The sequence below is a fragment of the Marmota marmota genome, unplaced genomic scaffold (assembly GCF_001458135.2).
Source record: "Marmota marmota marmota unplaced genomic scaffold, marMar, whole genome shotgun sequence".
Classification (NCBI taxonomy): domain Eukaryota; kingdom Metazoa; phylum Chordata; class Mammalia; order Rodentia; family Sciuridae; genus Marmota; species Marmota marmota.
This window is the reverse complement of record NW_026000249.1, coordinates 6,368,302-6,384,070: the sequence shown is the minus strand read 5'-3', so window position 1 is coordinate 6,384,070 and position 15,769 is coordinate 6,368,302. Positions and strand designations below refer to the sequence as shown.

The window sequence follows — 15,769 nt, the reverse complement described above, 5'->3', positions numbered from 1 at the left end:
ATTATAGGCTTGTGCCACCACACCTGGCTTGGATATTCTTCAGTAGTAAAACTGAATAATGAAAAAGATTATGTTCAGCACTCTTAGTTAAAATGGATATATTCATAATAATATAAGATATAATAATAAATAATAACCATAAATGGGGGGTGTTGGTCAGTGGTACAGCACTTGCCTAGCAGGCAAGAGGCCCTGGGTTCCATCTCCAGCACTGGAAAACAACAACAACAACAATCAAAAAGCAAAAAAGATGTTAATAGTTAATAGCTGGGGCTGGGGTTGTGGCTCAGTGGTAAAGTGCTCGCCTAGTATGTGCGAGGCCCTGGGTTCCATCCTCAGCACCACATATAAATAAATGAAATAAATGTAAAAAAATAAAATAAAAATACTTAATAGCCATCTTTATGTTTTTCTTTTTTATTGTCACTGAGGATGGATCCTAGGGCCCCTTGCATGCTAGGCATGGGCTCTACTACTGAGCTACACTCCCGGCCTCAAATCTTAAGCTTTTACTCTATGCCCTCCCCATAACATCAGGCATCAGAAAACGTTTTCTGTAAAAGTCGGGTAATAAATATTTCAGGCTTTGTGGGATGGAATGTCTCTGTTGGCACCAGATTCAACTGTGCCACCCTAGTGTGAAAGCAGCCAGTAACAGTAAGTCAATGGTTCTGACTCACGGATGAATGAATCCCAGATCAGTCAATCAAGAGTGAAGACAGGGCTGGGGATGTGGCTCAAGCGGTAACGCGCTTGCCTGGCATGCACGGGGCGCTGGGTTCGATCCTCAGCACCACATAAAAAATAAAATAAAGATGTTGTGTCCACCGAAAACTAAAAAATATTTTTTTTAAAAGAGTGAAGACAAAGCCTGCAAAGGCACTTACTTTGGGTCCTGGGTGAGAGGCTCAGGGAACCAATGATGAAGCTGATCCTATCTGAGCCATGGTACCTTAATTGTTAAAGAAAAAAAAAAGTCGTTCAATGACACTTGTTAAAGCACTATAAGAAGAGTTTTTTTCAGGGCCATTGCATTAGGACCACTGCAATGGGGTCTGGAATCAGGGGAGAGAGATTGGGCTCAACTCCAAATATAGCATGGAAAAGGGGGAATTTATACCTGAGGAGTAGGGTGTTGGGGCATAGTGGCCAGGGGATGGGAAAAAGAATATAACAGCAGTAAGAGGGACAGACTAGGATCACACATCACATGGGAGATGGCGCAGAATGAGGACTCTGATCAGATATCAATGATGATCAAATATTGAGGGTGCAGTGTTCTTGCTAAATGGACTTAGCAGGGTTCTTTGCTAAAACTGGCTTTACATGAAAGTGTACAGGATATTCAGAAGTTTGGCCAAGCAAAGAATCTTTGTCATGACAAATGTGTAATGCCATGTGTTCACCATTATCATATCATACAGAGAATAGTGTCACTGCCTTTAAAATCCCTCATGTTTTGCCTATTCATCCGTATCTCCCTCCTACTCCCTGGCAACCACTGATCTTTTTTACTGTTGCTGTAGTTCTGCCTGTTCCAAAATGTCATATAGTTGAAGTCATACAGTATGTAGCTTTTTTTGATTGGCTTCTTTCACTTTGTAACATGCATTTAAAATTCCTCCATGTCTTCCTGGCTCATTTCTCTCTCTCTCTCTCTTTCTTTCTTTCTTTCTTTTTTTAAAAAAAAAAACCAGGATAAGTTTGCAAGAGAGAGAAGAATTATTCTATTTATTTATTTTAGTTGTAGGTAGATACAATATCTTTATTTATTTTTATGTGGTGCTGAGGATCGAACCCATTGCCTCACACATGCAAGGCAAATGCTCTACCACTGAGCTACAGCCCCAGCCCGATAACTCATTTCTTTTTAGCATCAAATAATATTCCAAGCATTTGGTATCATTATTCCATTTTACAGATGAAGAAGCAGGCATGGGGGCTTGGGTTGTGGCTCAGTGGTAGAGCACTTGCCTGGCATGTGTGAGGCACTGGGTTCGGTCCTCAGCACCACATAAAAATATATTGTGTCCATATACAACTAATTTTTTTTTTTTAAAAGAAGCAGGCATGGAAAGGACAAATACTTGCCTATGTGTAGGTTGTATACATCTGTCTGACTTTAGAGTCTGAACTTGTAAACATTTTACTATGCCTCTGATTCCCAGGGAAATTTGATTTCTTGTGATACATTTGGCCAAGGTACAGAGCCAGCCACTTTGCTTTCTGACTTATTATTTTTTTTTAATTTTTAGGTGATACTGGGAATTGAACCCAGGGCTTTGTGCATGCAAGGCAAGCACTCTACCAACTGAGCTATATCCCCAGTCCTCAGCTTTCTGTATAGTGACAACAATTAAAAGCCCACTAGATTACACAAAAGTTTCGGGTATTTAGTTCAAGTAGAAAAATGCAATGCTATGTGTTTTTGAAATTCTAGTTTAATGCACTTTGATGCTTTGAGAAAATGTTTCTCTTCCTTGACTATTAATTTTATTGCCTGTCAGATTATACCTGGGTGCTGGCAACCAGCCACTCTTTCACCAATGAAGTATATCCTGGTTACTGGTGGGGTCATCTCCGGCATTGGTAAAGGAATCATTGCCAGCAGCATTGGGACGATTCTCAAATCATGTGGACTCCGAGTTACTGCCATCAAAATCGACCCCTATATTAACATAGATGCCGGGACTTTTTCACCTTACGAACACGGTATGAAAGGATCATTTCCTTCTTTATAAAGCACTGCACTAAACTGCATTTCTTTCTTGTATTTTGATCTGTTTCTTTAGGACAGAGTTCCAGAAGTAGGCTTGCTGGGTCAGGCCTTAGGAATGTGTCAATGTGCTTATGGTCATTGATAGTATTTCAGATTACTGATAACATTCCAAGTTAGCCAACCCTTTTAGAACATTGTGTCTTCTGCTATGGATTATGTTTTGTTTTATTTTATCGTAAAGGTTATATATTTCTGTTAACATTTCCCACTGCTTGGGGTAACTATTATTAATGTTGACATTTTGATGTATATATTAATTACCAAAAAAGGTATGAGCCTTTACATAGTTTTTTTTTCATGTTTTCATTAGTGCATTATAGTTATACATAATATTTGAGTTCATTTTGACATAATCATACATGCATGGAATATAATTTGTTCCATTTCAGTCCCCACCATCTCTCCCTCCCCTCCTTCTCTTCCTCTGCTGTACTGGTATTCCTTATATTTATCTATTTATTTATTTATTTTGGCACTGGGATTGAACTCAGGGGCACTTGACCACTGAGCCCCAGCCCCAGCCCTATTTTGTATTTTCTTTTTTTTTTGGTGGTGCTAGGGATTGAACCCAGGGCCTTGTGCATGCGAGGCAAGCATTCTACCAACTGAGCTATATCCCCAGCCCCTCTATTTTGTATTTTATTTAGAGACAGGGGTCAGGGTCTCAATGAATTGCTTAGCACCTTGCTTTCTGCTGGCTTTGAACTCGCAGTCCTCCTGCCTCAGCCTCTTAAGCTGCTGGGATTACAGGTGTGTGCCACCACACCTGTCTTTATTCTACTGATCTCCTTTATTCCTTTATTCCACTGATCTCCCTTCTGTCTTCATGGGGTGCCCTGCCTTTTACCCCTTATTTTGCTCTAGTTTCTGCATATGAGAGAAAACATTTTTTTTTTTTTTTTTTAGGTGGTGCTGGGGACTGAACCCAGGGCCTTGTGAATGTTACTCAAGCACTCTACCAACTGGGCTATATCCCCAGCCCGAGAAAACATTTTTTAAAAAACGTTTTTTTACATATAAGCAGAAAAGTGCATAATCATAAGTCCTGATTTGATGAATATTCACTAAATGAACCTATTATATAACCAGCCTCTGATCAAGGAACAGAAATCCTGTTTGTGTCCTTTTTTTCTCAATCCCAAACTCCCAAGAAAACTGCTATCATGTCTTCTGACACTGTGCGTTAGTTTTGCTTTTTTGGGGGTGGGGTGGGGGCGGAGACAGGGTCTTGTTATGTTGTCCAGGTTGGTCTTGAACTCCTGGGTTGAAGCAATCTTCCTGCCTCAGCTTCCTAAATAGCTGGGGCTACAAGTGCACCACCACGCCCAGCTAATTTTACTTGGTTTTGAACTTTCATTTAAACTTTGAATTTAGTTGAATTTTACAGTTATAATATCTTTTTCGTGTCTTTTTTTTTTTTCTTTTTCTTGTGGTACTGGGGATTGAATCCAGGCCTCATGCATGCTAGGCAGTGTTCTACCACTGGGCTACATCCCCAGCCCTTTTTATTTTACTTTGAGACAGGGTCTTGCTAAATTGCTTAGACTAACTTTGAGCTTGTGTTCTTCCTACCTTGGCCTTTCTAGTAGCTGGGATTAAAGGTGTGGGCTACTGTGCCCAGCCGCAATACTTTTTAATCTAATTTTTAAAATTTAATATACTATGGACATATTTATATATTCTACACTGCACAGAACCTATATAATAACAGAAAATGATTTCTAATTCATTGACATTGTAAACAACACCATGCTAGAAATCTATAAGATTTAATTTTTTAAGCATGCATTTCTAGGTGCATAAAGTTCTGATTTGAAAAGTAAGGATGTTTTTCAGTCTTTTAATACATAATGCATATTTTGTTCTTTTTTCCAGTGCAGGGGATGGAACCCAGGGCCTCGTGCATGCTAGGCAAGTCTCCATCACTGAGTTACAGCCCCAGCCCACAGAATGTATATTGCTAAAGGTTTTTAGGTTCACTATCCCTTGTCTTCAACTCTGAAGTCTGAAAAGTTCTGAAAATTTAAAATACTTTGTAATTTTATGGCTATTTGTAGTGGGTTTTTTTTTTTTATACCAGGGATTAAACCCAGAGCATTCAACCACTGAGCCATATCCCCAGCCCTTTTTTTGTGTTTTATTTAGAGACAGGGTCTTGCTGAGTTTCTTAGTGCCTTGCTAAGTTGCTGAGGCTGGCTTTGAACTTGTGATTCTCCTGCCTCAGCCTCTAGAGTGGCTGGGATTATAGGTATGCACTGCCATGCCTGGCAGTCAAAATTTCTGAAAACTCTTTATTTGTTTGTGGCTATAGATTTTTTTCTTTTCTTTTTTTTTTTTTTTTTTGTGGTGCTGGGGTTCAAACCCAGGGCCTTGTTGCAATCGAGGCAAGCACTCTAACAACTGAGCTATATTACCAGCCTTATAGATTTTATTTCACTTTATTTCATTTGTAATGTATTTGATTATGGGGGTATTATTATTTTTTCTTTCTTTCTTTCTTTTTTGGCAGTGCCTGGGATGGAACTCAGGGCCTTGAGCATGGAGGCAAGCACTGTACCACTGAGCTACACCCATAGCCCATTGGGTATTTTTCTTTCTTTCTTTTTGGTACTAGGGATTGAATCCAGGGGCCCTTGACCACTGAGCCAAATCTCTGGCCCTTTTTACTTTTTTATTTTGAGACAGGGTCTCACTAAATTGCTGAAGACCTTGCTAAGTTGCTGAGGCTGGGTTTGAACTTGCAATTCTCCTGTCTCAGCCTCCTGAGTTGATGGGATTTCAGGCATGTGCCACCACACTCAGCAACTATGGAGTATTTTCCAATATATGGGACATGTTCTATATTACATTCTATAATCCCAAAAAGTTCAAATTCCAACATCCATCTTGTTCCCAAGGATTTTCTGATGAGGACTGTGAATCTGCACCATACGTGAAACAATGTCAATTTCCTTATCTCCTTGCTGAATATTATTTTTAAACTTTATTAACCTGACAGTAAAACAAACAAAAAATATTTTGTTGTTTTAATTTAGATTTCTTTGATTTTGATCTTGTGAATGACTTACTCAAGTCTAGAGATTGTATTTTTGTTTGAATAGATCACCCAACATCCTTCTGTGGAGTATGTTCCCCACCTCTAGACGTTAGACTTTGGCCACTTGGGGTGGCTAGCTTCTCCTGTTTTGTTTGGAACCTTCCAGGCTTTAAAACTGAAACTCCCTTAGTCCTAGGCTAATGGAAGAGATTGGTCATTCTCTTTGGCAATGTGATTTATTTTGCCCTTTGAGACATTAGCAAATGTGACATGCCTTGTCGAAGGAGAAATGTTAAATGCAGATGCACGATTTGGTTCAGTTTCTCTTGTGCTTCTGCCATCTGCCATGAGAACAGCTTGCTCTGTATAGGGATTTCTTATTCATCAGGGGTCTTGGAAAGAGGAGACATAAAGAATAGACTCTCAACTAACCCACAGTCCCTCATGAGGGAGAAATAAATATGTTTTCTAAGTTGGGAGACTTGGAGGTTACTTGTTTTCTTTTTCTTTCTTTTTTTGGATACTGGGGATGGAACCCAGGGGTGCCCAATCACTGAGCAACAATTCCCCAAGGGGGGGCATTTTTAAGGGAATATCATACTTCAAACATTCTTTATTTTATTTATTTATTTATTTATTTTGTGATGCTGAGGATTGAACACAGTGCCTCACACATGCTAGGCAAGTGATCTACCACTGAACTACAACCCCAGCCCAACGACCCTTTTTAATTTTTATTTAGAAAAAGGGCCTTGCTGCCATGACTGTATGAGTAGATTAATGTAAAAAATAAGTAAGTAAATAAATAAATAAAAAAGAAAAAGCGTCTTGCTAAGTTGCTGAAGGCTGGCTTTGAATTTGGGATCCTCTTGCCTCAACCTCCCAAGTTGCTAGGATTATAGGAGTGAATCACCATGCCTGGTGCTTATTTTTAATTTTGAGACAGGATTTTGCTAAATGCCCAAGTTGGCCTAGAATTTTCCATCCTCCTGCCTCAGCTTCCTGAGCTGCTGGGATTACAGGTGTGTGCCACTTTGTCCATCCTCACTAGGATTCTTTACAGGGTATATTCATTTTTTTTTTTTTTTGGTTTTGGTAATCTCACCTATTTTTCTTCCAAATTAACTTCAGTGTCTTTGTCAAGATAAAATCTACTGGAATTTTATTATATGACATATCTAAAAAACTGTTTTTATAGTTCATTTTTCTTTTCTAAGAATATAATATGTGCATATTTTTAACATTTGGTAATTTGGACATTTGAGACTTTGACATATACATGGAGTTTTGCCAACCTGGATTTAACGTGAAGTAATTGAAGAAATTTCAGAGGTTGTGCACTCCCACCCCCATCCCCCAAAGAATGTGTTGGAAGTTAAGAACACAGATCAAAGGGGGAATACTTTTCCATCGATTGGTGATTCCTGATGAATATGAGAGAGTAGAATTTGAATTTGAACTGGAATTTGGAAAATATAAAAATATTTAAATTTCATGTTGTGTTCTTTGATCCTTAAGTTCATCTTCCCAGTCACACTTATGTATTTTATGAAGAAGATGTAAATGAAGTTTTTGATTAGGTTCCTAAACTAGGCAGCCTTCATTTTTTGTTGTGAACATCTAGCAGTAGGAGTAAAGGAGAGTTTCTTGATTAGGGAGAGGTTCAGTTCTTACAAGATGGCTTTAGAACATCTAACTCCCAATTAGTACCCTCAAGTGACAGTGGAGATCCAGAGACTACCCAGTAGTAAAGGCAGTGTGACAAAGTCCATATCTAGATTCTTTGTCACAATGCTGTTGTGCAGGTGGCTTATTGTACACACACTGGTCTTTTTCCTAATTTCACAAAGTTTTCCCATGGGCTAGCCATGGACCTTTGTGAGTTTGTTGTCTACCATCTAATAGTGGCTTTAACCAGATGACAATCAAGGAGAATATCCTTATGCCAATTCCAGAGACCAGGATATGGTTGCCTTGAAGTAAATTGCTATTTGTTTTCAAAATTGCTGTTTTAAAATTCTCTTTTCAAGTGGTACCTGAGGAGTTTGGAAAAGCTAAATCTCGAAGACAGAATTTCAGTGCAACTAAAAAGATACTATGATAGAATACCAGAATTTTTCTAATGCATTTTCATAGATATAATTGAAATTTTAAATTTCCCCATCAAAATAAGAATATGGTAGTAGAATACGGCTAATAAATACAGTTTTTACCAGCTTTTTAATAAAAATGTGTCCATCTTGGAAAAGTAATCAATTTCTACATTGCCTTTTATCCTAGGTGAAGTATTTGTCTTAAATGATGGTGGAGAAGTTGATTTAGATCTTGGAAATTATGAAAGATTCTTGGATATTAACCTTTATAAAGACAACAACATCACCACCGGGAAGATATATCAGCATGTGATCAATAAAGAGAGGCGTGGTGATTACTTGGGGAGAACAGTTCAAGGTATTCCATACACAATATGGAACCCTGTGTGTCAAGAACCAGCAGGCTGCTCAAAAATAGAGCAAAAATGTCTTGGGCCCCAAGCTCCATAAATTCAAATCCTTTTGAAGTCTCTATTTTTTTTCCTTTTCCATAAAAATGTAGTTTACCCCTCCCCCCATGTTACTGATTTTATTTTCATCAGTGTTTCTTTTCTCCTCCTCCTCCTCTTTCTTCTTTTTTCAAAAATAATGTCATTGTTCCCCTTAGCCCATCCCTTCTTCCCTCTCTTTCAGCTTTGGTTCAGAAAATCTACAGAGAACCATTTAATTATTTTTTAATTGGAAAGCTTATTTTTGTCTTTTATTTAATGTATCTGTATTTAATATATTCTTCTTCATTTTTCTTATAATTTGCATGGGTGGTGATCACGCCTGTTTGAAGAGGAGTAGCACTGGGGAGGGATAGAAGGATTGAACTGGAGTGTCAGGCAGCACCATCTGCAGATTCCTGACATTTTTTTTCTACTAACCTTTTTCCTGGGTGGGATGATTCTATTTTGTCTTAGAAGGAACCCTTTTGGTACCGTCTAGAGTTTTTTTTTTTTAATCTTTATTTACTTATTTATATGCAGTGCGGAGAATCGAACCCAGTGCCTCACATGTGCTAGGCAAGCGCTCTATCACTGAGCCACAGCCCCAGCTCCCCTCTGGAGTTTTGTATCCTTATTTTCCTATGGAGGTGAAAATTCCCATCCCCTTTAAATCATCTTCAAGTTGGAGTCAGTTGAGCAGTAGACAGTTGGAGATCAGAAGATCAGCTGTGAAACAGGGCAGTGTGCTTAGACCTCGGCTAAATTGTGCTTCTGAGGTGATTTTTTTTTTTTTTTCCCCAAGTGACGGTCTTGGGAAGATCCACTGGAGGTGGAGTTGCTGCCTCACACTTGCCACATCCCAAAGATGGGAGAGAGCAAGGCTCCTAACTTGGGCCCTGTGAGCTCTGACTCCTTAGCCCCCAGGTGGAGGCCCACTGCGCACGTGTGCAGTGGATGGTTCCGAGTTCACCAATCAGGCTACTTTCTCATTCAATGTAGCCTAAGGGCTAGTTGGAACTCCTTGTTCCTTCATTTCAGCCTCCCAGATTCCATCGTTTCTACTTCCTGCATCAAGTTAGGAGGTTGAGTCTCTGTGAACCTGTGCACATGTCACCTTTTTGTTTCTTCAAAGCTGAGACCAGCAACTTTAGGCCTTTCACCTCCTATGGGACCCCTGGTTTTTAAGTGTAGGTGAACATGCACCCTTTGACCTCTTCCTCTGACATTAACAGTCATGGGCCTCTTCACCCTGGCAGGGGTTCCTGGTCAGTGGGTAGGCTTCCCTCATGCTCTTGAAGTGGACCTTGGTGGCCTCCCCTGGTGCCCCAGCTGGGTGTCCTTCCCAGTGGAGTATAGCGTTCAGCTTGCTTGGCATCCCTCCTTGCATGGTTCTTAGTAGGCATTATAGGTGTTTTCATCACAGATGCCACTTGTACTTTCTGTGTCTTGTTCTTTTGTGACTGGTCAGTTTCAAAAGAAAAGGCCTAACATTTAGGTGACTCAACCTAAATTACATCAGTACCTGCTCATTTCAGTAAAGGAAGCATGAGACCTGCAGCTTGTCTAATTTGACAGGTGACTTTCAGATCACCTGAGAGTTCTAAAGTACTTCCCTTTCTCTTGAGTGTGAAATAAGCTGTTATTACTTCTTTTTGCAGTTGTCCCCCACATTACTGATGCTATCCAAGAATGGGTTATGAACCAAGCCAAGGTGCCTGTGGACGGTAATAAGGAAGAGCCCCAAATATGCGTTATTGAGGTAAGCATGGAACTTTTCTTTATAAACTTACACCCTGCTGGGTCTTTAAGCATCTGATCTTTGTTCACTCAACATATGTGTACAGGTGGCTTCCTGGGTGCTGAACACTAGGCCAGGAGGTAGGGAGGAACAACATAGAGGGTCCCTGCCCTTGTGGTCACAAGTCAGTGCACAAGATTGTCATTAGACAAACAATGGCATGCATTCCTGTGGTGGGTGTGCAGTGATCTGCATGTAGAGACAGATCTTTAATTGATCAAGTCAGTGTTAGGGCCAGGGCCTGGAATGGGCACAGTCTCTGTCCTTGAGGAGCTTGCAGATAGCCTGTTCCATGCACAACAGAATGTATCCTAGTACATATTATTTGAAAAAATATTTGTAAAGTGCTTTGGAAGTCGACTGAATTAGGCAAGCTAGACCGTAGAGGTGAGAAGTAAGTATCAACTGATAAAGAAAGAAAGGGAGGTAGAAGAAAGAAAGTAGTATCTGAATTGGGCACTTGGCATGGCTTTCACCTTCTTCCCCTCCTCTTCATGTGCAGAGTGAGAATTACATTTATGTCCATCTCATCTAAATGTCAGTTAATCTAATTATCAGGCATGGGAATAGAATGTTGGATAGTATTGTTCCTAGAGTCAGACTGCTCAGGTTCAAATTTCTGCTGTGACCCCCCTACCCCCCCCAAGTGACGTTTTTTGGTGCTGGGGATTGAACCCAGGGGTGCTTTACCATTGAGCCACATCCCAGCCCTTTTTAAAAGTTTTTATTTTGAGACAGTCTCACTAAGTTGCTTAGAGTCTTGCTAATTTGCTGAGGCTGGCCTCAAACTTGTGATCTTCTTGCTTCAGCCTCCTGAGTCACTGGGTTTACATGTGTGCACCACCACACCAGCCCCAGGTGATATATTCTAGTGGTTGAGAGTCTGGTGCTGGACTACTTGGGTTAGCCCAGGTGGGTCTTTTGCCAGCTGTGTGATCTTGGACAAGTTCGCTTAACTTCTCTATGTCTCAGTTCACTCATTTCCTAAATGGGCATAATAATAATAATAACACTTATTGTTTTCATAATTAAATCACTAGACCTAGTGCTTAGAATGGTGTCAGAGATTTAGGAAGTGCTCAAAATTATTAGCTAGTATTAGGATGCCTATATAATTTTTAGCACATTACTTCTTATTACTCAAAAGTACTCATTGATAATAATATGATAATATGTAATACTGTAATAGCAAGGTGATAATGAAAGGATTGTTGAAGATTAAATGCAATAGTATAAAGCACTTGGCCTTATCTGGCATTTAGGAAGTGCTCAGTAAACACACATTAACCAGGCCAGGTGCAATGGTACATACCTATAATCCTAGCTATTCAGGAGGCTGAGGCAGGAGGATTACAAGCTTGAGGCCAGCCTGGACAACTTTGCAAGACCCTGTTTCAAAATGAAAAATAAAAAAAGGACTGGGGATGTAGCTCAGTGGTAGAACACTCCTGGTTTCAATCCCTAGTAACACATGCACACACACACACAAACACACACAGACACAAAATATTCTAGCCAGCTGGGCGCATGCTTATAATCTCAGCTACCTGAGATCTGAGGCAGGCTTGTGAGTTCAAGGTGAGCCTCAGCAACATTGTGAGATACCATCTCAGAAACAAAATATATATATGAATATATTGGCTGTTATTATCGTTATTATAAGCCTTTGCAGATTGATAATACGCTATGTAGAAGATCCGCTGTTAGTAGTACAGCTGATAAACTTAGTATAAATGAATGTACTATGTCATATATTATCTATATATTATACTATTGTAATAATATGACTGATCAATATAATATGAATACATAATGTAGAGTGTTACACAAAATTTTCTCTCATTGGGTATTTCTTTCTTCCTAATTTTCCCTGAGGAAAGATAAAATTCTTCCTTTCTAATTTTATATTATTTATTTTGCAGTACTGGGGATAAACCCAGAGCCTTGTGAATGTTAGGCAAGCATGCTATCAATGAATAACAAACAATAGCATGAACAAACAATAGCCCGAACCCCTGGCTATTGTTTTTGAGAATCTTCTTTGAACTAAACTTTTATGTTTCATTCTGGGGCCAGTGTACCTCACTCTTTTTGTCATCTTTTTATAAAGAAGTATACTGTAGATTTAGACTTTTAATTGTTGACATTTCCACTTGCATAATAGAATTAAGAATTCTCAGTGACAGCCGGGTGCAGTGGTGCAGGCCTGTAACCCCAGTATTTTGGGAGGCTGAGGCAGGAGGATTGCAAGCTCAAGGCCAGCCTCAGCAATTTAGTGAGGCCCTCAATAACTTAGTGAGACCCTGTCTCAAAATAAAAACTAAAAAGGCTTGGGGATGTGGCTCAGTGGTTAAGTTCCCCAGGGCTTAATCTCTAATATAAAAAAAAATTAAAAATTAAAAGAAAGAATTCTTACTGACAAAGCTGGGTGTGGTGGCAAGTGCCTGTAATCCCAGCTGCTCTGGAGGCTAAGGCCAGAGGGTTGTCTGAGCTCAGTAGCTGGCGACCAGCCTAGGCAATATAGACAAACCCCATCCATGCACCCACTCCAAAAGAATCCTCAGGGACATCTCAAATTAAACTGAAGTTTCCATCTCAACAAGCATCAAGCATTTTTAGGCCTGTACCTGGCACATTATTCCTTTTTTTTTTTTTGTCATTTCTAGGTTCTTTATTATTTATTTTTTTCTTATTCTGCCCTTGAATTTACTTTTTCAGTTTAGCAACCATTCATTTAGCACATAATATGTACTAGCCTGGTGACAGCTCCCAGGGATGCAAGGATGGATGTGACTTCTTCAATGAAGAGAAGACCAACCTTGCACATCCATAAATTTGCTGCTGCTTTGGTTTTTAATCTAAGAGCAGGGTGTGGTGGTGCATGCCTGTAATCCCAGCAACTTGGTAGGATGAGACGGGAGGACCACAAGTTTGAGGCCAGCCTCAGCAATTTAGTAAAATCCTAAGCAACTTAGCGAGTTCCTGCCTCAAAATGAAAAAATTAAAAAAAGGGCTGGGGTTGTGCTTAGTGGTGAAGCACCCCTAGGTTCAATCCCCAGTACCAAAAAAAAAAAAAAAAAAAAAAAAAAAAAAACCAACAACAATTTTTAATCTAGTAGTCTCCCTTTATGTGTGGCAGATTCTTAGCTTGGATGTGTAAAACCTCAGATAGTATCAACTCTGTAGGTACTATGTATTTTCCTACACATATATACTTAAAGTTAAAAAAAATTTTTTTAGATGTTGATGAACCTTTATTTTATTCATTTATTTATATGCAGTGCTGAGAATTGAATTGAGTGCCTCACACATGCTACACAATTGCTCTACCACTGAGCCACAGCATCAGCCCTATAATAAAGTTTTAATGTATAAATTAGATGCAGTAAAAGGTCGAGTGATAACTAATAATAAATAGAAAATTATAACAACATATTATAATAAAAATTTAAACTTATGAACTGTTTATTTCTGGAGTTTTTCATTTAATATTTTTGAGCTGTGGCTGACTAGAGGTAATAAACTGTGGAAAGTGAAACCCTGCAGAAGAGGAACTGAAGGTTTCTGAACAGTGGTGACCTTGACCCAGAGGCACAGGAAAGGGAACTGCCCAGTAGGTGGAGAGAATGCTGTACCAGCAATGGCCACTTGAGGGCAGGCGTGGATAATGTTTGAAGTTTTAAAGTTTTGGCCTCTTCGCATTCTCTCCTAGAGTACTCCCACTAACAATCAGAAAAGGGATGGGAGTGTAGCTTAGTGATAGAATTCTTGCCTAGCATATGTGAGGTCCCGGGTGCCTCCTCCAGCACTTCAGAAAAAAAGAAGAAAGAAGAAAAAAAAAACCCAAGATATCTGCACATGGTTTCAGTTCAAGTGCAGACCTCTTCTCAAAAAATATCGTTTTTATTAAAATCTGGTGTGTTGTAGTGAGTGAGCTCTTACACTCTCCATCCCCACCAAATTCTTGCCTGCATGTGATATGTTTTTGCTACTTGGAGTTTCATAATTGTGTGATTCTCTTACAGAAAGGTCATATCATATATTCCTATTCCTTTTTGTTTGTTTGTTTGTTTGGTACTGGGGATCTAATCCAGGGGTGCTTTGCCATTGAGCTACATCCTCAACCTTTTTTTTAATTTTTAAATATTGTTTTAGTTGTAGGTGGACGTAACACCTTTATTTTATTTATTATTTATTTTTATGTGGTGCTGAGGATCAAACCCAGTGCCTCGCAGGTGCTAGGGAAGTGCTCTACCACTGAGCCACAACCCCAGCCCAATCCCCAACCATTTTTATTTTCTTTAATTCTGAGATAGGGTGTCGCTAAGTTGCTTTAATGCCTTGCTAAGTTGCTGAGGCTGGCTTTGAACTTGTGGTCCTCCTGTCTCAGCCTCCTGAGTTGCTGGGATTACAGGTGTGTGCCATTGCACCTGACCATATATTCTTATTCTTTCCATACTCAGGAATTTTGAATTTTAATTATGTTTTGTTATTTGAATCAAAGTTAGTAAGGAATAATTTCTTCCACATCAGGGTGGTCTTAGACTTCTTAGTTTGATTCTGTTGTAGTTTTGGTAACAGTTCACTAGAACACTTACTTAGAATTTATGTTACATCTCAATCACTAATCTCTCAGTGCACCATGCTGGGTGCTAGGCATGTGGCCTTGTGGGGATGCAGGTTGCTTTTGGTGGGTGTTCAGGGTCAGCTTTACTGAGGGATGCATCTCTCTTCTGGCTGAAGAAAAAAAAAAGAGCAAGCTGTAGATGAAGAAGGACACTGGGGGACCTTAAGGGCAGAAAGAGTGTGGCTCATTTTGGAGCAGACAGTAGGGCTAGGGGAACAGGTAAGATTAGAGACTTGGGCCGGATCATGAAGGGCCTGGAGGTGTTGAGATTTTAAATATTTTTTGGTGTAGATGGACACAACACAATGCATTTCTTTTTATGTGGTGCTCAGGGTTGAACCCGGGTACCGCCCATGCTAGGCAAGCACTCTACCACTGAGCCACAACCCCAGCCCCAGGAGTTGAGATTTTATTTTTTAGTGAAGCAGTGAGCTGAGGTACTAATAAGCTCAGGAGAGACATTTTGAATCTTTTTTTTTTTTTTTTTTTTTTTTTTTTTGCTGTGCTGGGAATGGAACCGAGGACCTTGCATATACTCTAAAGGTGGAGCTATACTCCTAGCTCCATATTTTAAATTTTTAAAAGTTTCTCTGGGGGCTGGGGTTTGGCTTAGTAGTAGAGTGCTTGCCTAGCATGTGTGAGGTACTGGGTTCGATTCTCAGCACCACATAAAAATAAATGGAATAAAGGTCCATTGACAACTAAAGAATATTTTAAAAAAATAGTAACTCTGCTGGTGTGAGACAAATGCTTTCATTGTAGGATGGGACAGGGTGGAAGTTGGAAGACCATTTAGATTGGAGGTCTACAACCTTTTTCTATGAAGGACATGATACTAAATATTTACAGCTTTGCGGGTCAGAGAATCTGTGTCACAACCTCTCAATTCTGTCATTAAGTGTGAAACAGCCTTAGACAATATGTAAGGGAATGGGCAGGGATGGGGGTGTACTTGACTGACAAAGCATTTGTGTATTTGTAAGGATCTCTTGATCTCTAGCACT

The 15,769-nt window shown here is 39.6% G+C and overlaps 1 protein-coding gene and 1 non-coding gene across 4 annotated transcripts in view; one reads left to right on the top strand and one right to left on the bottom strand.

Moving 5' to 3' along the window:
* Positions 1 to 15,769, top strand: part of Ctps2 (CTP synthase 2) — a 94,759-nt gene that overhangs the window by 1,229 nt on the left and 77,761 nt on the right. The window contains exons 2-5 of one of the 3 annotated variants that reach the window (XM_015488057.2): positions 2,508 to 2,712; positions 4,655 to 4,690; positions 8,097 to 8,267; positions 9,999 to 10,099. In XM_015488057.2, coding sequence (XP_015343543.1) covers positions 2,547 to 2,712; positions 4,655 to 4,690; positions 8,097 to 8,267; positions 9,999 to 10,099 — 474 coding nt within the window. In that variant the 5' untranslated portion in view covers positions 2,508 to 2,546. Of the gene's footprint in view, positions 1 to 2,503; positions 2,713 to 4,654; positions 4,691 to 8,096; positions 8,268 to 9,998; positions 10,100 to 15,769 lie in introns of those variants that run through there. The other 2 variants (XM_015488058.2, XM_048796521.1) reach the window with 2 other exon arrangements.
* Positions 2,254 to 2,326, bottom strand: Trnaa-ugc. The gene has a single exon. It is a non-coding gene; the product is annotated as a tRNA-Ala (tRNA).